General features: G+C 35.9%; 1 protein-coding gene across 14 annotated transcripts in view; it reads left to right on the top strand.

Annotated features, from left to right (window-relative positions):
* ZNF280D (zinc finger protein 280D) overlaps window positions 1-11,723 on the top strand; it is a 43,013-nt gene extending 31,290 nt beyond the window's left edge. For 12 of the 14 annotated variants that reach the window (XM_079318092.1, XM_079318091.1, XM_079318096.1 and 9 more), the window contains one exon: window positions 9,246-11,723. In XM_079318092.1, coding sequence (XP_079174218.1) covers window positions 9,246-9,879 — 634 coding nt within the window. In that variant the 3' untranslated portion in view covers window positions 9,880-11,723. Of the gene's footprint in view, window positions 1-1,352; window positions 1,451-9,245 lie in introns of all 14 variants that reach the window. The other 2 variants (XR_013775877.1, XR_013775878.1) reach the window with 2 other exon arrangements.
* The last annotated feature ends 11,831 nt before the right edge of the window (window positions 11,724-23,554 follow it).

Here is a 23,554-nt window from a genome sequence, read left to right as displayed (position 1 = left end):
CATAAATCAGCTTTTACTGAGTTTTGGAGATATCCCTAATAGATTATTTAATATCTATTAAGTATTTTAATTCTTAGTTTGCATGAAGTGGCTAGTAAAAGGGAGTCCTCTAGTAGTTTAGCTTTCAGTGAAACTCAAACAATGACAAGAAATGTTGAATTATGATACTTGTGGAAATGCTAGCTTTTATATTTGGAGCTGGCATTTGGTGCCAGGAATTAGTACTTGCTGAAGGAAAGGTTCTAGATGTGTTGAATGGTGGCTGAAGATGTGCAGCTTATACACTAATACAACTATGGTAGGCTGTTGTCAGTACTGCAAAAGGATCTTGCTCTCTTGAATACATTACAGAGTCATATGGAAATATATAAGACTGTTAGAAATAGGGATATATATGTATTACTCAGAAGCAGATGGGTGGGCACTGAGTAAAGTCAAGAGTATCTGCAGGTTTGTTTCTGCAAGATGGTAGAGTAGGACAGATGCAGGTAGCCATTATTTTTGAAAGTTCTGGTGCTAACATAAAATTAGTTACTGTACCACATGAAATGATATAAAATCCATGATGATGCTTTTTGAAACTGTCAGGTTCATAGACTTCATTAATTTCAGTAAGTCTTGTCCTGTTCCATATGCTAGTTCTGTAATACTTTGGACAAGAATATATCATTGCTAAACTGAAGACTGTGAATATACCTGTGTAGCAGATAGTTTAATTCATAATTTGCTGTACAGAGTACAAACAAATATTCATTTTTTTGTGGGCTGGTTCTTTGTGGTACTCTTTGGTTGCTTTGGAAGAAGAGGAACTTGCAGACAATATTCATAACTTCTGCTGTACAGTTTCTCAGTGATCTTTGAATGTTTCTTCCAATTCTTTGACTCCAATTCAATGACTTGGTTATGGGGCTCTTCAGAATCACTTCATCATTGGAAACAATGTCTCAATTGCAATCTTGAACACTTTTGGATCTTCTCTTACATCTCTCACATGGGATCTTTTGGTGTCTTTTATAATATATTGGATTGTCTCTCTGTGTTTTAAAACTCATCTTTATTGCTAATGAACAGACATGTTCCATGAACTCTGTGTATTTTGACAGAGCCTGTCTTTGGACCAGAATCCTGCCATTAGTAATACAGATAACCTAGCTGGGGTTCTTCCAGCAGAATTTGTTTTTTAAATTTTTACTCTACATAACTCTCCTTGTTTATTTGGTGAAATAAACCACCCTGTGCTGAAAAAGTAAGATTTAATAACTATGCAAATACTCTTCTATTGCTCAACTCTCTGCTTTGCACAACCATTAACATATTTTTAAATGAACTGACAGCAGACATTTTTGTTGCAGGGCAGTTGAGAGTGAGCAGGTATCCTATACTGCCTTGGCTCACTGATACATCATTGTGGACCAGAAAATTGAACCCAGTCCAGCTTGGGATTATTTTGGTATGTAAGCAGACAAGGATCTGACCAGACCTTCTCATTTTTTCTTCATACATTGAAGCTGTGGTATTCTCTTCTTGCATCTTTTAGACAGCAGGTCTGGTCTTTTCTCCCAGTATTGTAGTCCAAGGCCCTTTTTGATAATGTTCTCTGATTTGCAGCTTTGATGGCAGCCTTTTGGCAGCTGTACTCCACTGAAGAGAGGCTTCCAAGGAGTTTCACTTACATGATGCAGTGTTTCTTTGCTGCTCATGTGCAGCATTTCTTCCCTGCTCCGGTCTATCATTATCGTCCCAAGCTAGAGTAGTGAGTAAATGTGATGTGTATGGGCTGACATCAAAGCCCATTTTGTTCTGAACTTGATTCCACCAGGCTTTGTCATTCTTTTTGGGTGTTCACTAAAGCATACAAGTCCTGATCTATTTAATACTCAAATAAGTTACATTTTTTTCTTCCAGTGACTTTATGGTATACAGTGGCAAAATATGCTTTGAACATCTTCTGTTGCATGTAACTACATAAACTGAGTCTGGTCAAGAGAATTTATTAGCTGCTTTGCTCTCTGGTAGCTAAGCTTTTTGCTCCAAAATACTATGAGAGGAAGAAGGCATGTAATGGAAGTACATACATTCATTGAGCCTTGTTTCTGAGGGCAGAGCAGCTACAGTTGCAGTTCATTCACACCTTGTTCTTTTGGTATCATCTCCATCTTCAAGGATGCTCTACTCAAGCTGCTGGGATAGTTGCTGCTTTTGATTTTACTGCTATTGATTTCATCTTCAGTTCTAGATTATCTATGGCAAATTTATCCATCAGGATAAGTGATGAGCTTTGCTTTGGCCATAAAGAACTTCTAATGTTCCTCCAGACTCAGCATCCTGGTTACAGTGGATACATTTTGGTTGAATCTCTCATTTCCTAGCCTGAGAGCAGCATAATAGATAAAGCTTACCTCACTTAAGGATCAGTCACTGATACAACTTCCTAGTTGTAAGAGTTCAGTTTTGGTGGATGCAAGCTGTTCTTGATTTGCAGCACTTCTTTTTCTGAATAATCAGATTCTTTGAGATTAATTAATTATCAACAGTTTTTTTTGTCCTCTTGACTTTCAGTACCCAGTCACAGGTCTGGTGCTAGTGAACTTCTGCAGCTGTTATAGTGTTGCTAATAATGGCAAAGATCCTGCCATCCATTGTCTTTTGTGTGTATTTTGTGATTGAGCATCTGCACACTTACTCAGTACTCTAAAGTCCTGATTTTTTTGCGACCTTTTTTCCTTCTGGCAGAAGCTGTTCCATCTTGAATGCTGCTGTTCAGCCTCAAGCATCACTTACCTACTACAGGTTTTTCTTGCAGGGCTTAATTCTGTTTTGACACAACAGCATTCAAAAAAGCATAGTGGGTTTGTGTTTTCATTGTGAACATGCTGTTCCATTTCAGAGGAAGTTGAATTCATATTTCACTTTTGTTCAGGTTTCCAACAAGAAGAAGAATGGAATGTGATTGCAGGTTTTTGTGGCTTTCTAATTTCTCAGAAGTAATACTAGATAGACACTTGGATTTGAAGTTATATGAATTCTACATCTTTTGAATGCTTATTTGGAGTATTATCCTTTGGTTATTTTGCAGCTTTGCTACAGAAATTTAAGTTTCAAACTTGCATTTTAAACAAATAGAGTACTTACAAGTATGAGAGATTTGTGGAAGTGGTTCATGTAGAATCAATTTGCCTTGTGACATCCTGTTTCCATTTTTGTGAGGATCTTGGAAAAGTTGCTCATGTGGACAACTCACAAAAGCACTTCTAAATCATTTAAATAACCTTCCTTACTTAGTATTAAATCTCTCTTATGATCCTAACAATTTACATTAATAATGCAACATATTGGACCATGTCTGCAAGGGCAGAGCATGAATATGTGTGATATAACCAGTTTAGCCTATGGTCAAAGAATTAAGATTTCATTTGTATGTACTTTAACCTATCTCTCTTTTAATATTTTTAGGACATTGAGTGTCACTGCTTGACCAGCCAGTTATTTCTTAGCTTTATTTAGAAACCAAGTATATGTTTGTTTCTGCTATTCCTGTTAAATGTAACTGTGCAGCATTTAGAGTTGCATCTGTCAAAATAAGATATTTCTTCTAGGAGATGGGATTAGTAAAAAAAAAAAACAAAAAAACAAAAAAAACCACCAACTGCTAAAATCCCAAACCCAATGACCTTTCCATTCTTTTGAGTGTCAATAGATTTTTTTAATGCTATGTATGGTTCAGTTGAGTGTCTGGAAGATACCTTGAGCCACTTGATTTCTAGAAACTCTTGAAGCTATAGTCATCCCAGAAAAGGTTACTTTTGGTTAGATATGGGCAAAAAAGTAATATTAGGCAAAAGATTCCAGCTGAATTTGTTCTGCTTACCCTGTGAGTCTCTGGTTGTAAGAAGGGTGGTTCATTTGTGCTGTATGTGTGTGCAAATATATACAATTTCATTGTGTGAGAGCAGGGTAAGCAATGAGACAGAATTTCAGAAATGAGAACACTCCTATTTGTGCTTATTAACTGCATTTTAGAGTTTAGCTTTTGTTACTGACTCCAGATCTCTTCCATTAGTCCTAGGTGTCCCTTCATCTCTCAAAATTTCAGGTCAAACTGAATGTAGACTTCAAGTCTAAACTAATGTTCTTGTTTGACTTTAACTCTGAGTCTCTTCAATTTTATGGCTGATCCATTCTGTTGGCTATCTCAAGGTGAAATTTTGTGCTCAGCTGCTCCTTTTTTATGGGCAGGTTTTTTTAAAGATTAACAATTGAAGAATATTTTTTCATTGTTCTTAACTAAAAGTTCATGTAGAGTGAAGAATCTTTGGAGAGTTCTAGAAAGGTTTCAGAGTTGCTCAAAACTGTTGGACCAACAGGCTGTACTTTACTGGAGGCAGTCACAATCTGTTTTATTTTCATAATATTCTTTCCAGAAGCACTGTGACTTCACAGATGTAAGAAAGTGTTGCCTTTGTTGATGTTTGAGACCTATGGGATTTAAGATTTCTTGTATCATAAACGTGTTGGGAACCTGACAGGTGAAAATTTTCAGGTGATAACTTTCTATGGTTTAGTCTCTATTTATGCAACTTTTGCAAATTACAGATTGGAAGAAATTGCTTTTCAAAACAATTCCTAAACAAAATTAAGGTTGAGAGCATCTATCAGGAATCCAAAGTAAACCAATGACAAAGATGTTATCACCACAAAATGTTACAAACTCTGCTCATTTCCAAACCAACATAAATGAGCCAGTTGGAATCTACTATATAAGCTATAAAATGTGAACACAAAAATCTCTCAAATTTGATCATGTAAAATAACATTTATAATGGATTTAGAACAATCTATAGATATTGGATCTTCTTCACACACATTTAATTTAGTGGCAAAACTTTAATTTATTGAGACAAGAACAGTATCTTTTGTCCTTGGATATTCAGCATCTAATGTATTTGTGTCTAAGTTAGTGAGTCTAACAGGAGCAGCTTTTTTATGAAAGAAGTGACTGTTTTATGACAAACGTCTGTTTCCAACAGATTTGCTTTAAATTCTTGCATATAAATCATTAAAGCAGTAAAGCTAAATATTTAGTGTTGCATCATCTTACACTGGTGTGGCTACTGTGATTAAGTACTTCAGAGTATTAAAAGTTCTGACCCCAAAAATGTGTTCTCATTTGATTTAGCCTGAGTATTTTCCTGGTAATTATAAGAATATTTTTGCAGTGCTACTGAAACCACTCCTTTTTTTTGTATATATTTTTGCCATCTATTGTTACTGATTAAGATGTAATAAATAATAATATGTGATTGTTTATGCTACAGTTTAAGATCTGCTTAGCTGCTGGAAGAAGACTGTTAGAAAGTGTCCTTGGTGTGCTGATACTTTGTGCTTAAATCCTTTAAAATGTCTGGGTTTAGACTGCTTTTTGGATTTAGGAAAATACATGTGGTTGATCAATCTAATATTAGTGTACAGTTTTCATAAAATTTAAGTGGTAAAGCTGTTTTTTGTGTCAAGTATTTTGCACCCTGTAGACAACCATTAAGACTTGCTGAGGTTGTGAGTAATTTAATTTATGATTAATAACATTATCTAAATATAATAGAGGCAGCACTTCATACTTCAGCAGATTAAATTTGCTTTTAATGCAGCATCAACAAAGAAGATATAGGCATAAGCAATTTTGAGGGGTTTGTTTGGTTTTTCTTTTTTCTGTAAGAAACCTTTGAAAGGTTAGATTTTGTTAGAACTGATGACTTAACAAGTTTGTAGGAGATACTTCTTGCAATCTCTGCGATAACATTTTCTTTTGGAAACACAGAAAATCAATTTTGGTGATGTTGTGATAAGCTGTTTAATTAATGTGGTTTTCAAAGTCAATAAATTTAAATAATTTATGGCTCATCTAATGTATGGATTGTGCCCATAAAGGTGTTCTGTGTGAAGCATCCTCTCCAAACAGTGATTGGAGGTCAGCTGCAATGTTTTACAGTTATCCTGAAGTAAACTACAGCTCTGTTCTGGGTGTTTGGGTTATAGTAGACAAATGAAAGAAAACTGAGCTTATATTGTGGAATGTTTTTGTTAGGTAGCTTTATGCACTTAATTTGGCCTTTCAGATCTTAAAATACTTCAGTCATGGCTTAAAAGACCTTTCTGGTGAGATCATTACTCAGGTAGAATTAAGTAAAAGTAATGCTCACTATCTTAAGACTACTGAATTATTTTTAAAATCTTAATATGAAATAGCCAATATAAAATAATAAAATACTCCAAATAATGCAGAAAAAAAGCTTGAGCTAGTAGGATTTTGAAACATTGAGTGATAAGAGCCTGGCTTTCCTCTGCCTCACTTGGCACAGAAATCTTGCATTTTCTGTGCTATGAGAAAAAAGAAAACCAAATTGCCTTAACTTTTAAGCTTCTGTATCCTGAGTGGGGTTGTTTGCACTTTGCAGACTCATCTCTCACATTCAGAGCTGTGGCTTGTGCTGCTCCCTTGAAGTGGTCTTATTGTAAGCTCTGATTTCAGACTCTCTGGCCACCAGTTCATTAATATGTCCCATACTTGGTGGACAGCTCATGGACCTGGCCTCATGGATTTCATTAAACACAAGTCAGATTTTGGACTCCAACTGTTCATTGACATCCTCTTTTCTGTATAATACAGCTGTTATTATTCTCACATTTTCCTGTATTTTTCATGGCTGAATTTGTAGTTTGCTTACACTGTAACCAGTCCTATTTGCATAGAATACTAAGAGTACTTTTAATTGCTAGTACTGGATAGAAGGCTTTTTCAGCTACTGACTTCCTAACAGAATGAATTTTTGAAATATTGTATGATTTTTCATTTAGTGTGGTATTTTAGATTATCACAATTGCTAGGGTCTCTGCTAATTCATCTGCAGCTCATTGCAGAGGCAAATTATTTCTTTGGAGAACTAATATCTATCCAAAGGAACTTACTGTTGTGCTTAGCAATCTGAAAGATCATGGTTGTTTGTGGATAATTATTTTTGTGGTGTGATTGTTGCACAACAATATGTGTGTATATATTTAATTTCTTCCCCTACCACTTGTTCTTCCCTTTCTGTGTTTTGCTGGAAGTGAGTAGAAAAAAAGGGGCTAGGTAGATGAAGCTGTGATTTTTGGTTGCTAGAAGGTGAAGATTGTGATTAATTTGTTTTATATGTTAAGGGTGTATTTGTCCTTGGAGGAGTTGCTTGATGTGAATCTTGTCTCTGTGTGTTCACACATGTATTTAATCTATCAGAGTTCTTCAGTGTGGAACACTGCTCTTTGTGGGATTAGTTATTAGTCATGCCTTTATTTAAAACCTTTTGTTTGTTTGTTTTTGCATATCTATGTTCAAAACTTCCCACATAAAGCACAATACTGTGCCTGGTAGCTCTGCAACCACATCTTGCCCTCAAGCTGCCTGTTGAAAAATAGCAGCTGAAGGTCAAATGTGTATGCACTGTTTCATGAAGAGTTGACTGGATTTCTACATGAAAACAGTTCTAAATATTGGACTAATATTTATATGGCTCTTCATAACTGAAGAGTTTCTGTGGAATAGATGAAGAAATCAGGAACAGTTATGACAAGCCAGTTATGTCAGCCTTAGCTGAGGGGTGCTTCTGAACATTGACTTATGTACTGGAACTTAGTCTTGAGTTTTCCTCCAATATTACCTTTTTTGCCCTTTTTTTTTCTAGATGTTTGAGAGAGAAGAGCTTGGATAGATAAATTGAGTATTCAAGTATGTCATCTACTCTTTAGCTACTCCATTAAATGAGAAAAAACCCCCAAACCTTAACATTTCTGTTTGACAAAAGCAGCAAATACAGGTTGTAATTTGGTAAAGAGGTTGGCCTATCTCTTGAGTTCATTCCTTATAACAAATGAAAATGTAACAGGATGAAAAGATTCCTATTTGATTCCCCAGTGACCAGCAAAACTTCACTACTGAAGGATATCCCAACAGTCTCTTATTCCTGCTCAAACTATTCCTCTGACCTAGAAGTAGGAAATGGAATATTTGTGGATTAGTTTATTTGAATAAAAGTACATTTGAAAACAGATTTCTGAATGCTTGTAGCTCCTTTTCCAGAATAACCATTTTCTATAGAACTCAGTATCATTTAATATATAAGTGAATCACTGGAATTGTTTTAAATTCCTTTAAATTAAATTTCAAGGATGAGTAGAACATATGTAGATTTTCAGCTTGAAAATATATGAAAAAAAAATAGTAGCAAGGAGTTGATTCTTCCTTTTAAGAGTTCTGAAGTGCGTGTTGCTTACAGAATTGAGTGGCTTTAGCCAAAAAAATGTTTGAAACCACTTTTTAAAACAATTTGAAAAATTAAAAGAAATATGCATTTTTATTAATGACATATTTTGTGATATTTCTCACAGCTTTTTTCTGCATGTTACTGTTCAGATTGTTACTTTCAATTTAAATTTTAAAGGTTCGTTTGGGAGAATCTGCTCTTAATTTCACATTCTATATACAATTTATATCTGAAATCAGACAAATTATTGTTCTTCCAACTGTTCTTTTCCTCTCCCCCACACTTTTTGTCTGTTACCGTCATCATTTTAGGTAATTCAATCTGCTTATTCTGAAAAACTTGGGATTGATTAACAATTGTATTAAACTTTTACCAGACTTAATTTTTACAGAAAAAATTGAACTTCTCTATTTCTGTATTTCCTCTTTATAAACACAGTTTTTCTCTGAAAGATGACTGAAATGCTGCTTCACACATTCAGTTCTTCAGTGAATCCAGACTGTAATTCCTCAATAAATTTTTGATTCATTAATTTAAATCTCCAGCTGTTAGCCTTTTTCTCATGAGCATTGCAGAGTCAGTTGTGGTATAAAGATATAAAGCAATTTTATCTGCCTCTGTGTCAGAGGCTGTGTGGGTAGAGGAATTTTGGGAAATTCCATGTGTCACACAAAGGCAACCTTCCTTTCTGGAGCTGAAATGCAAGAACCAGAGTATTAATTGACTGCTAAATGCAAAGCTTAGTTTGTAAATGGATAAGAAAAATGCAGCTGTTAATTGAGTTCTGCCTTTCTTGCTAAGAAGCCTCATGACAAATCCCAGAAAGGAAATCTTTAGTACCCTTCTGAGTGTCACTTTGCAGAGTATAGCCAAGCATTGCTTGATTTTTATCTAAAGCATAAAATTGTAAAAATCATGCCTAAAAATAACTTGGGTATTTTTTTGTTTCAGCAAACAAGATCATGACTCTTCAGACGAAACAAAAGAATGCAGTCAAAATCCAACTAAAGAAGTTGCATCTGTTGAAAAGAGTGAGGACTCATCACTGTCAAATACAGAAAATGTTCTGAATTTGGAACCCCCTGGAAACAGCTCCAAGAATTCTTTGCATGAGAAAAGAACATACTGTGATTCAGCTAATAACAAACAGTTAGTAGATGAGAAACAAAAATGTATTCATGATGAAAGTGAGGTGAAAATATGCCAAAGTTCAGATGACATTGTCCTGGATGAGCAGACTAAAGTGCGTCCCTTGGACGAAACTGCGCTTTCAGCAAAGAATGTGAGGGACTTAAAGCTGACATTGGGTGAAGATGTCAGCTTTGAGCAGTTCCTGAGGAAGAGGGATGAACCTGAATCTGTTAGTTCAGATATAAGTGAACAAGGCAGTATTCAATTGGAGCCCTTAACTCCATCAGAAGTACTAGAGCATGAAGCTACTGAAATCCTCCAAAAAGGTAATGTCGCACCTTCATCAAAGAAATCAGGACAGCTCACAGAACAAATAGATGAGACTTCTAGAGACAGCAATCCCAGCAGAATGGGAGCAACTGCAAACAAAACAGATGAAAATGAATTAAGCTGAAATTGTGTTATTTTTATTGTTAATTTTAAATTATGGTAAGAACACCATGGACCTTTCCTCATGTGTGTGCTCATGGATGCTAAGACTAAAAGTTTTTAAAGGGAGGAGAAGAGAAAGAGACACCAAAGGGAAGTTTGCATATGGAGGTAGCATGTATGTGTATGTATGACTGAACTCAATAAGCTTCAAAAAGGTATGTTAAAATATATCTTCCTGTCTCTTGGATGTGATATATTATTAGATTGTTACTTGAGAAGAGGTATAAAATCTAATTTTTTTATAGTTAACTAGCCCAGGATAAGGTGACTTCTTCGCCCAGAAAGTATTTTTCTAAGTTCTTTAGTGTGAATATCATTGAACTGGGGATTGAGTAGGAATTCACTTCTGATGCTGATGTGGAGCACACTTGTAATGAAAGTTTATTGGTCTGCTGATAGTTTTGGTAAATATAAACTTGGGACTTGTTGTCACATTCCTGTCTGTAAAAGCACGTAAACAGAAGTATATTCATTTGTGCACCTCTGTACAGGTGTAATCCCGCCAGACTGTAAACTTACCTTAATAAACTTTCAGTGAAAGTGAAATTATTACAATAAAAATTTATATTTGTGGGGTTTTCACTGTGCAGGCTGTGCAAAAATACCGAATATAACTATATAAAGTAGGACTGAAAGTAATGTAGCTTTTAGTTTAATTATTCTTAGCTGTAGACCCATAGGAATGGTCTGTAAGTCACACCAAAGTATGGTTTAATGTAAAAATGGTTTTAAGCAAAAATAAGAAAAACTCCAAACTGGAAGCACCACCTGGCATGCATTCTGCCATTTTGCAGCTGCTACTGGCTAACTTAAAAATAGGACACAAGGGCATATAAAGTAGAGTTGTACAGTTTAATTTCACGATTTTTTTGTAGTCTTAAGTTATGTACAGAAAGATGGCTGCTGGTTTTGGTTTGGTTTTTTTTTTTTTAGTTTTGGGGGTTATTTTTCTCTTCTAGATAGCTAGGTTTAGGAATGCATATGATTAACTGTAGCTTGCTCTTTTGATTTCATTGCTCCATTTGAAACATTCAGAATGTGCTTTTGACTTTCAGTTTTGTTTTTAATGAATGTTAAATGTTTTGAACAGCTGTTAAAGCACTGCTGTAAATTATTACTTTTTGAGTAAATATTTGCAACAAAAATTTGTCTTTGTGTATAATTTTATGCTCAGCTTGAAACTTTGGGCATAACCTCCCATTTTTTCAAAAGATTTAGTGACTGCTCCCAAAAAAACAAGTAACTTAATTGAATTCATGACTTATTACTAATTTGAGACCTATGCTAAATTGGGGGTTTTTGTTAGCTTTTGGTCAGTTTGTTTTATTTTAGAATTGAATGAGCAAGTGCCTATTCATAAACATTTTTTTTGTACCTGTGTGTTGTGATAGGATGTGCTATAACCTTTCCAGACTATACAGATATTTTTTTGGCCAGTCAGCCTGCAGTGCAAGTTTCCTCTGTCCTCCTAAGTTCACCAAGCTCAGCTGCTAAATGAATTGAAATCTAGAGACCATCCAGCTTACTATTGGAACCTCTAAATAAACCAAATCTCAACAGCCTCAGAAGTTCCTTCAAGGTCAAAAGAGATGTATAATTTAAATTTTGGACTGCATCTTCATTGTCATCCATGTGCATGTAGAAGACTTCAAAAAAAGTGGAACAGTTTACATACTCCCAGGTCTTTGAGATCTGCCACTTGAAGAACTTTGAATACCACAATACAGGAAGAAGCTAAGAATAAGTTGCATTTTTCTTTTGTTCATTAAAGATTTTAGTGAAATCATTAAATAGGTGTTTGGTTAACCAGTCTGATGTCTTCATGCTTTTACACATGGAAGGTTACTCATTGCAATGCTTTATTTTATGCATTTTAAAGCAGTTAATCAACTACAAAACTGAATGTATGTGTTACCAAGGGAATTCCTGAATGCATCTGTGTTGAAACCCAGGGAAATCTGTATTTTTAATCTGGTTGATGAACTTCCATGCAAGTTATATATTTTGAATAATGCTCTGATATGTGCTGTTAGAAAAGACTAAGTTCAATTGAAACCAGTTGCCATACTTGAAATTTTCTCATATATGTCTTTTATTATGCAATTAAATTTTTAAAATATTTGCCATTTTAATAAGAATTTGAAAGTATTTGACCACATAGTGTTGAGAAAAGGTGGAAAAGAGCTGAAAAACCTGCATATTTGGCAGAATTGTATCCATATCTCAGGGTGCTTATTATGTAAAGAATCATTTGTTTCAAACCATGTTGACAATGCTTATTCAAAAAGTAACTTTAGGTACAAACCACTCAGGTATCTTCTGGTCCTTCTGAAAGAAGAGGTGAAACAACTTGATTGTTCTAGCAAAAGCATCAGATAGCTTTTCATAGGCAGGGAAGATAATATCATGAAAACACTGGTGTGGTGTTATTTTGAAGGTACAAAATTAAAACTCATTGCTATTTTTGCTATATAAAGTAATAGATTTGCTCATAGACACTGTAGGAAACTGCAGAAGTACAAAGATTCATTTGTATCATGTTATTTGGGAGGTTTCCCAAAGAAGAGAAATTAAATAGATACTTTTGGCAGAAACTTCTCTGGAGGATCAAGTTTCATTAATGCATTTTCAGTTAATTCACTTAAGTGCACATGATTCAATTTGTTGTTTGTGACATTTGAAAGTTGGAAAACCAGAATCACCCTTTCCCTTCATCTCAAGTGCTTTATCATATTTGCATGAACAATCACCATAGCATGTTCATGTAGTGCTTATTTTTAAGAAAATTATGTGCCACATGTATGCTGTGTACATTATTGACATTTAATAGAAAACTGCAGTCATCATGATGATCAATGGACATTCAGTCACTTGGATCTTCCTCAAGTGTCTGTTTGCCTTGTGCAGCTTGGGAGAGAAGCTTTGGTTGATCTGTGCTTCAGATTTTCCTAAATTGAATGGTTGAGAAAACACACCAAAAAAAAATCCAATTGTAGCATATACTGAATTCTAAATATTGGGTGATGTATTTTAAAGAAAAAAGCTTTTATAAGAAAACTTTGTCTGCTTTTCTTTTCCTTGGGCAGAGAGGGAGAACCTTGGGCAATACATGTTAAAATCTCATCTCTATCATACTGCTTCTACAAAGAAACAGAAACTAAAGGTCAGGGTAAAGAATCTTGAGTAATGCTTGTATTCCAAACACATTGAATAAAAGATCTTAAAGCTTTTCTGCAGGCATTAAGCATTGTTATTTATATGCTGGCATGCAGAAAGCAGTCCTTTTTTTCTCTTTTTTTTTTTTTTTTTTAATACTGTCAGATTCACAAATATTCCACTAAAGACTGTGACCATAGGCTGTCGCAGCAGAATTTTGTTACCAACCACTTAGAATTTGTTGTGCAGGACAAATTTATACCTAATTCTTCTCTCTTTATTTTCACTAGTAGTGTTTTTTGCAGCTTGTGAACTTACTTTGTCTGGTTGCATCCTGTATATTTTGATGTATGCTTCATATGCTATTAATAAAAGAAAAAGATAAGTATGTTTTATGATTACATTGAATGATTTTTGCTTTTAAGAAAATGTTTATTCCAGTTTTAATGTAGTTCAAAAGGACAATTCTCCATCCCTCTATGAAGGATGGCATGTTATGTCCTTTGAACATTGTTTTTATGCAGGATTTTGACTCTAATCTTCCCCATTAATTCTGTGCTAAAAGGGAAAGTATGTTGACTGATATTTCATAGTAGTTTACAGACTCTATGCAGAGAGTTCCTTTGAGTTTTGGATCATTGTTGTAGCTCTAAGACAACTAATTAAAATTTTTTATTCAGTCATTTCATTGACTCAAATTAACCTTGAAAAGTCGATATTTCTTTTTTTGCACCAGATTAAAGAAAACAAAAATGTGGAAAATGTTTATCTGTGAAATACTTTGAGGGAGGTGAATGTAGTTTTGCCTTCAAGGTGCAATAAAGCTAATGTGTTTATTGACATAAAAATGTGCTGGGTTCATTGAGGGGCTTTTTCCTGTTGAAACCATTATATCAGGCTGAGTTTTTTCCAACATCCAGAAAGATAACTGTGATGTTGTATCTATATCTGCATTTATGTTTGGCCAAATTTTTCTTCATGTTAAGGAAATTAACTGCTCAAATAACATGTGGGCTGTAATCAGGCCAAAATAAGATCAAGTCCATGATCAAAACCAGTAGCTTTTCAGCAAGCAATTCTCCATTTTTAAGCAGCATGGCTAGGTTGCTTATAATAGGAGTTTAATGTAAATAAACTGCATTTCATGCTTTAGTTCACTAAAGTCTCAGTGTTAGGCATTTAAGTCAAAAGAACTATTTTCTCCAAAAATTGTGGATAAAGTGGTTTCTTTATGAAGGAAGTTCTCATACTGAGTGTGGTAGCTATGAAAATGTAATCTTTATATGTTTTGCTCCTAACTGGTGTAATTTGGTATTAATCCTTTTGACTGAAGGAAAATCACCTGCGGGGTCTGTTCCTTACAACCTCTTGTGAGTTTTTCATATGAATCTGTCATGGTATTCTAGCAACAAATTGAAGCCCTTGTTTTCCTCTCTTTTAATGCTGCAAAATTGGAACATTAATGCTTAATTGTTTTTAAATTGTATGTATTTAAATTACCTGGGTGTTTAATGTCTGAAATGAGGATTGAGTTTTGTGTACCAGTTTCTCAGGTTTTCAGACGAGATTTGTCTTTCCATCTTATCTTGGAAAGACTCACTGCTTCTTGGGGCTAGCAAAGTGAGGGCACATAATATCATTTTCCAGGTCATTTGATGAAATCCAGTGTATTTGTTAGATATCATTTAAGTGGGACAGACTAGAGGCAGTCAAAATGAATCCCAGTACTGTGAGTAATTAGGAGTAATTCAGTCTTAAAGGAAAACTTTACTGAACTAGATAAATGGATAGATGGTGGCAGTGTAGGAAGTCAGGTGAAGCCTTAGCTCCATTGCAATGTTGCTGCATTCCTTAGTTTTCTTTGTGTACTCACACACAGTTATGTGCAACTAAAATGAAAACATAACTTGTTTTTATTTTCCCTGATGCACCTGAGCAGAGTAATAAAACACAAAGAGGATCTTGTTTTTATCATGTTAAAAATGAGAGTTCAGCAGCCTGTTTTGAGCATAAAGTTGTCTAAACAGATTGTTCTAAAATAGCCATTATACTTGAATTAGAGCATTTTACTAATCCAGCTTCTTGCCTGGGTGAGCTACTCAGCTATCTTGGAAGCTTTTACCTATTGCTTCTTAATTGCTATTCATATTTTGGCAGTAATAAAAATATATCTGTTGTCCTCTCACATAGCTTGTGGTTTATATTAATGTACTCTTTATTTAATGTGTTTACACAATGCTTACAAATGTGTTGGTTCTTTCCATCAAATGTAAAAAAATGTGTTGTTTGAGAGAGCTTGTAATCTACTTGCAGTATTATGAGAATTTCTTGATCACATCTCTTTTATATGTTACCCTGCAAAACATGCAGGGAACATGGGGAGGGAGCTATGAAAAAAATGTTTAGAAGGTCAGTCTTTTGCTTATCCTCAGAGTGGGTAAAATATACCCACTCTGAACTGATTGCCTGCCATAATAGCTGCATTCTCTTCCTTATAGGTGGTGCTAAAGGTGATAGGAATTCTGAACAGAATCTCCAGAGAAAATACAAAGCAGCAAACAAAGAGTGTCACTGGATTATCAAAGCTCCTCATTGCAATAAAAGATCAATAAGAAGCAGCAGGAAATGGAAACTTTACTGTGAGTGGAATAGAGAACATGTACAAGCAAAATGCTTCTACTTTTGTTTAATGAGAGTTTGGTTAATGACACTAGACATCTCTGTCAAGAAACATAAGATTCTGTGCAGCACTGGATAAAACTGTTACCAGTCACTTCACAGCACAAAGATGTGACCTGACTGTAAGCTGATATTCTTGAGTGTAAAATACACCAATTAGTTAAAGATGAATAATTGGCAAAGTTCACTTGGTCCAAACATAGTTCCAGTCCATCAAGTGAAATATGTATTATTGCAGTAAATCTGGCTGTGGGGAGGTGAAAAGCACTTTCTCTACCTCACCTGTATTATCCATTAGGGTCTCCTGTGTTTCATTTACCCTGCTGAACATGCAGACCAGGAAACACTTAATGCTTGTTGGAAATCCAGAGAAAACCCAACAAATACTTGGGTATGAAAGTAAAAATCCTGACTTCCCCACTGTGCCAGCAGGCAGAATGCTGCAATTGTAGAGGTCATGTCACAGAACCATTGTTCAGGCTCTTCCACAGTGTCCAGTGGAGCTTCCAGAGGAAGTTACTGAAGCTGAAAACAGCTAAAAAAAAAAGCAGATTCATCTGTTTAGCTTTCACAAGAGTGCCCTTTAAAATTCCAGTGGGTTCTGCATCAGATGCTTATATTTTTGTTATTCCCATTGTCAGCAAATTCTGTGTTGCAAATTCTGCATGACTAGAAAATCAAAAGGTAAGAGTTGATCAGAAAAAAGTCCACAGAAGAATTCTTATGTTCCACACAAAAAGAATTGTGTGGATAAACCTGATTGACTGGGAGCATGCATGTGGAAAGGTTCTCCATGTGGGTGCTGAGGTGGAGCAAAGGCAGGAGCAGCCCTTCAGCTGCCTGGGAAGGGCTCTGTCTGCAGCTGCTGCCAGCAGGTGAAGCCAGTGATGGAGCAGCTGAGCCATTTCTCTGTGTGGGGAGGGATGGTGCAGTGCAGTAGGTGCCTGTGAAACCACAGCTTGCTGGTATTTTCACCTTTCTATGGACTGTTGCAGTGAGTGGTGGGTGAATGAACTGCAGGGTTAAGACAGTGACAGTTGTGAAATGGGGACATGCTTAACTAGACATGATATGAGAGATCAGAACTGGAGTCCCTACAGGCAATCCTTGCAATGACTTCTATTACTACAGAAGCAAGAGGGTTGTTAAGGGGATTTTTATTTTGGTGTTTTTTTTTTTTTTTTGGTTGGGTTTATATACAATATAATACAATATAATTTTCAAATTATGAGTGAAAATCTGGATGAATCTGAGCTTCAATAAACTGAATAATGAGCTAAGACAGTGTAGTTTGCAGTAGCTGTAGTGGTGATGGAGTCTGTAACCATTACAAGAGGATATTAGTGAAACTGGAAACAGGAGTAGTTGGACCATGTTCAGATGTTAAAAAGCTATTTGCAAAAGGGCACAGAAACAACTGTAAAATATTCTGGTCTTCCTAAAATGGAATTTATGTCGTCTTGTCAATGAAACATGATAACTTTATTAAATATGCTATAGAATGTATGAGAAAGTTGGTTTTATCTGCTACAATTTTTCTCCTTAATTTCAGCTGTATGTATGCTGCTACAGCCTGAGAGCATCTGGGTACAGTAATTTTTTTTTCTTTCCTGCACCTGCAAGTTTAAGTACACACATAAACAAAAAAGAAATTAAATCTTTCACAAAGCCAAAGAAAAAACCCAACCAGGCATGAAGCTCAGGGGAGCAGTATGACAAGAGCTGAGCTGTAAACAAGCTTGAGAGGGATTTAATTCTTATGACAAGCGCCAGTGGTAGCATCTCACATGGACTCAGCATATGCACACATTTCAGAGGAGGAATCACAGAGGACTTAATGCAAATATAAAAAAGCTCAGAGCATATCAGCCTATGCTGTTCTAAAAATAGCCTCAAAAATCAGGATGAGCAAGGCTTGTAATTATCTTGATTTTTCGGATTTTTGCCGCTTGTAGGAGGTTTTGTGGTTTAGCCTCACACTATAATTAGACTTTATAACATATAAACTACAAATTCTTTAGGATAGGGATTGGTTCATATATTTGTAGGGCAAGTACAGCAAGGCCTCATTGGGTGGTATTTTCAGGGTGATAGTACAATACAGCCACTGAGTAATAGCTGCTGTTCTAAGTTTTAAATAAGCTTATTTTTGGTCATAAAATTTTTGTTGTTGTTTGCTAAGGAAAGAGAAATAAGATGTAATTTGGTATCTAAATTTTAAAAGCCTTTCACGTATGCTTCTTCCTTAATTGCAGTCAGGTCCTTTCTCTTTCAAATACAGTTGTAACTGCATCATTTCTCTAGCAACATTCTAAAGAGTACACACTGCAAACTGTACCTACCACTCTGTACTAAGCAGATTTCTCCATGGCAGTTGATGTAGCCTGTTTTCAGTTAACCTTCAGACAGCTTTTTTTGTTTTGTTTGTAATTAACAGAAATTAAATTCAGTGAACATTATTGTGTGCTCTATTATTGAACCTAGCTCACACTTGTGTGGTAACTAAAGCAAGTGAATAGCAAGCTCCCAGTAGCTTGCAATTTAAATCTTGGTGCATTTAGGTGAGACAATACTTCTAGTTTTCTGGTTGTGTGTGTTGGTCTGAGCATTCAGAAGATTGAAAATGCTGCATTTACTTGACTTCTCTTAGTAAAAGACAGACATTCATTCTGGATGATAAAGATGAGTTCTACCAGAATACAAAATTATCCTAAACCAGTGACTGAGTTTAAACTTTGCTCCATTAATTTCAACCCTCTGTGGATGCACAGGCCAAACATCACTAACCTGCAAGATTTGTTAAAGGCTTTACTCTTCTAATTCCCACTGGGGCATTTTAATTTTGACAGCTGTTAAAATTCTCAAACTGGAGCTCCACATCAGTATTCTCTTCCTCACAGACACCTGTAATGGGATTTATCTGTTTTCTTTGTTATTCCCTTTGCTCGTTTAAATGTAACGTGCATTTCTCATCAGACCACTGGATTAGTTCTATATAAATTACTAAAATACACAGATACATGAACACACATATGCTTGTCCCAGAAGAACAGAGCATAGTATTTTGGATGTGATTAAAAAGATGGACAAAGATAAATACAGCACTGTAATCCCTGTGCATTTCTTTAAAACACAAATATTTTTTATTATGTGGCCAGGAAGGTGTGGCCTCTTCTTGATGCTGCTCCTGAGATTTTCATCTTTCCTCTCCCCTCATCACTGAGCTGTGTTCTAGGAGTGGAGAAATTAATTCTATTTATACTTCTAGTGTTTTACTACCAATCACAGGCTCCTTCCCTGACCCACAATTTCCTCTCTTCTGATTTATATTTGTTGGAATTGCAGCTTTGATAATGTATTTTCCGGGAGGGTTTAGTCAGATATTGAGCTGGTATTGTATTGCTTCAAGGATTACTAATTCAGGAGCTTTTGTTCTGCAAATTATGTGTAAATAGATGTACTAATGGGTATTTTCACCTGATGTCTGATTGAGATTCCTATTGAAGCAGTCTTGCCTGCCTTGATTCATCTACAGTGCACTCAGCTCATGATGCCAGCCTTGTATTTGCTCATGAGTGAACTCAAAATAGCTCAGGTGCAGTGGCTGGTGAAGCTGAGGAGCACTGTCACTGCCACTGGCCAGAGCTAGATGATCCATAAGATTCCTTCCTACCCAAACATTCTGTGATTCTATGATAATATTTGATTCTACAGCCTATGTATGAGGCAGGCTGCTTTCTCATCAGTCAAGGCTCACATTTTGTGATAAAGTGGTACTTAATCACTTAAATGTTGACAAAGGGATAGACTTGGGTAGTTTAGAAACTGATTTATGGTCTTGGGAGAAAAAAAACAGTAATGCAAGGAAAAGATGTAAAATACTTCATCTGAACAAAATCACTTCTAGTAGGGCCTGGCATTTTATTTTAGCTGCTTAGGGACCTGGTAATTAACACTGCTATTTTACCTGTGCAATTTTGGCCTTTTAATCCCAAGCCTCTTATTGTCATTTTTCATTTCACAGCTGCATGCAGAAGCCCAACCCAGTAAATGTGGCATAAATATGGTATACTTTTCCTACCTAGTTAACAAAAAATCCTGTATGAACTTGACAGTGGGAGGTTGGGGAAAGGAAGGATTTCAATGAATCCAAGTCTGAAATACAGAGAATGAACAACTTTCTAAAATTAGCCCCCCATGAAAATCAGAGTAAGCAGTGAATATAGAGTATCTTTTGTAGAAACAAAGTGTTGCCTGATTTCCATTCGATTTTTTTTCATTTACTATTCCTGAGCTGTTCCTGAGCAAGTGACCAAGGTTTAATACTCAAAATAGAGGAAGAAGCATCAGTCATACAGAACAGATTTACTCTGGAAGAGTACAGACAACTTCGGAGTTACTAAAAAAAAAAAAATCCCTGCAACATACTTTGCATGAATAACAAAGGTAGGTTTTGAATCTTGTTATTATTTTCAATGGTATAAAAGTCATATTTGCATATTTGAATAGCCAGATTTTGACATCTCATCTAAAGCTTTTTCCTGACATAACTTAAAAGCAGAGAGTGCATAGTTTCTAATAATAAAAGTCTTTGCTCTTTTTTAACATAGGCACATACTAGTAAAAAGATGCTACCTGTGCATCAAGCATAAAGAATAATGTTGTCTTGTTCTAATGTGTCAAAATACTCTTTAATGAGGAAAGGTATATCAAGTGTACAAAGCATGATACACCAGCTACTAATACCTTCATTACTGCCTGTCAACAAATGACAGTCCTATCAGTAAATGAATGAGCTAGCAGGGATAAATGGACAGGTTATAGAAATTGCTTTTACAGTGATTTCTAAACACAGAAGATTCAGTTTCAAGCTTTCAAATTTCAATGCAGTCATTTTGGCAATAGGAACATATGAATGTGTCAGGTGTCAAAAAATGTTTTACTCTTTATATTCCATAATTAAGCTTTGTAGTATTTTTATACATTTTAAATACCCCTTGTGAAATTTAAAACTGTGTGGCCACTAGCATTATTATGGGCTGTAGAATTCTATCTACTAATTATACTTCTAACAAGTATAGTTGATGGGGTTTTGGCCTTCCAGAATTAATGGAACTCTGTCTTTCTTGAAGCATATGAGAGCTTAATACCATGAACACAATGCTGATCTGACCTTTGGTTCCAGGAGGTAATGCTGGGACATAATATTTTTGAGGCTCATTCCAATAATAAAATTACAGTTTTAGTGATGACTCTGCAAACATATGGCAAACAGAAAACACTTCTCATAGATTAAACAACATAGCTTCCATTAAACCTCTGGAATAACTAAACCCAGTAAATTGTTAAACACCAAAGTGTTTGTTTGTTGTACTTTGTTTAGTTATTTAACACCTGCCTCCTTCCTGCTTTAAGGTATAATCAGCATTAGAAATATTACTGCTAATCAGGTTGTCAAATCTTAAAGCACATATACAGTTCTTGCTATTTTAATGCTGTAGTGCTGCTGCTTCTTTAAAGCTGCACCTGATGTTTACCTGAGAAGCAGTGAAAGGAGAATGTATTTCTCATAAAGTAATTCATGAATATTTATACACCAGATGGTTTTTCAAGTGCTGGCCAAAACTGATGCTGTTTAAACAGAGTGACTGAGAAAGATTGAAGAAACTCATGGAAATACCCATGATGGAGTAGTACATTTGTGACTTCCAACAGCCAAATTATTTATGGATTTGGAAGTACATTCTTGAGCTTCACATTCTTGCATGTTCATTTGATCCTGTAGTTAGCCTGTGCTTTTAAGAGCATTCTTACTGAATATAGTACAAGATTAGCAAAAGCTGAAGGTGTGATGATACTATTAATATGAATATCTGCCCATAGGGTCCCTCAGAAGTCACACAGTGACTTTGAAAGACAAAGATTTTGAGATGTGGGCAAAGAAAGGGAGCAGGGAGAAGTGATGGTTTACTGTAAAAGATGCATTCCTTCCTCCCCTTAGTTGTGTCTATTTTATGCAGTTTAAATTAGCTACATTTCAGAACATTTATTTTGATGTATTTGCCCAAGCACTTTGTCAATTCCCAAGCAGCATTTGCTAACAGACTGAATTTTGGTGCCATCATCTGTTGGCCATGAACAATTGCAGCACGGGCAGATGGGGATCCTGAAATGCCTCTTGTGTTGCTTGTTTCACATCCAGCTTCATTTCTTGTGCTCACACCTTATCTGTTGTGCTTTAAAAGACAAACACATACAGAAGTCTACAGAGTGGAGCAGCCATTGTCTGTTGGGCTGGATGTCATATGTGAATATTGGCACAGACAAAACAGGGAATAGACTAGACAGTGTGAACTCTAGAATTACTTCTGTAAAGCTGATTTTACATAGCCACTTTATGTCATAAATATAGGTGGGTCCTGATACTTGGCAGCAGCAGTATGTATTGAAGTTATTTTTCTGTTTGGGAACTTCTGCTTTGTTTCAGTAGAGTTTGACTAGCATGAGCAAAACTATTCAAAAGTAGTTAGTAATGACTTAATTCTACACTACATAGTAGAGCTCAAACTCCAGATTTTTGGGGGTAAAATATCTTGCCAGTAGTGTGTATTCTCTTCCAGACTGGCTTCTGCAGAAAGATGATTGGTTTCTTTGCTTTACCAAAGTGATGTCTTTACATCCAGCGGATCATCCAGAGACAAGATTTAACATGATTCTTACCTGTTGGTAGTAGATACATACACTGTAATTGGGCTTTTCTAGTTGTGAGGTGGTGTAGTAGTAAGAATCCTGTCCACATTTGAGACTTGTTATCACTAGGTGAAAAACTTCTCTCCATTTGTAGCTTCAGTCTCCATTTATTATTTTCTATCCAAGTCTAACAAAAGAAATAAGTTTGAAGATGCTGGAGAGATGTCTGGCCTAAGAGTCACAGTTTTCACGATGAAAAATGAGCCCTGGCTGCACCTCAGGGCTACGTGCCTGATGTTTGTGGATGCAAGTCATTGTCCAGAGACACATTGTCTGTGTCTTGAGTTGATGTTTTTCCATTAAGAGGCAGTGCAGAGAGCTGCTGACATGATCTCACTCTAGGTAGATGTATCTAACTGGCAGGCCACCTGCCTTCTGTCCATCGTCAGTAACAAGATTTTGGGAGATGCTACGGTCTGAATTTTGCTAAGGTGGATCCCATACAGTACAGCCATACTGTCCCTGCATTCCTGTCACAGAGAAACAAACTCCTTTGTGAATATTTACAAAAGATTGTCAACTGAAAATGAATTACTTGGAAAATCCCTGGGCAACATTCTGCAAACTGGCCCAGCTCTGAGCAGAGGGTCAGACCCAGACAACTGCCAGAGTCCAGTCCACCCTCAGCTTATGTTTCTGGGTTTAATGCAGGCACCCATTCTCAAGGGTGAGAACCAAGGGGAAGGCTTTCTCTTATAATGTGTGGGATTGCTGTGTTTGATCCTTAGCAACCAAACAGATACATAACAGTTATAACTCAGTGACAGATCTGTGCTGCACAGTAAGCTGCCCAGGTGGACTCAAAACTTGTCACTGATTTTCGCACTCTCTTAATCTTCCTGTTTATTCTGTGCTTCATTAAAGTCAATCTCTGCTGGACAGACTGTCACTCAGGCTAGGCCAGTCCTGCTGTCTGCACTCTCTGGGGATCACCCTTCATCCTGATAAATGGTCTATTAGGAGAGCACATGTCAGAGAGAAACCCTTCGTGAAGCTAAATAGATTAGAGCCTCTTCCCTCTGAACAGTCTCAGTGGAATGGGGTAGGCATGA

The sequence above is a fragment of the Erithacus rubecula genome (assembly GCF_903797595.1).
Source record: "Erithacus rubecula genome assembly, chromosome: 14".
Classification (NCBI taxonomy): Eukaryota; Metazoa; Chordata; class Aves; order Passeriformes; family Muscicapidae; genus Erithacus; species Erithacus rubecula.
The sequence above is the reverse complement of the archived record's forward strand: the minus strand, read 5'-3'. Positions and strand labels throughout refer to the sequence as shown.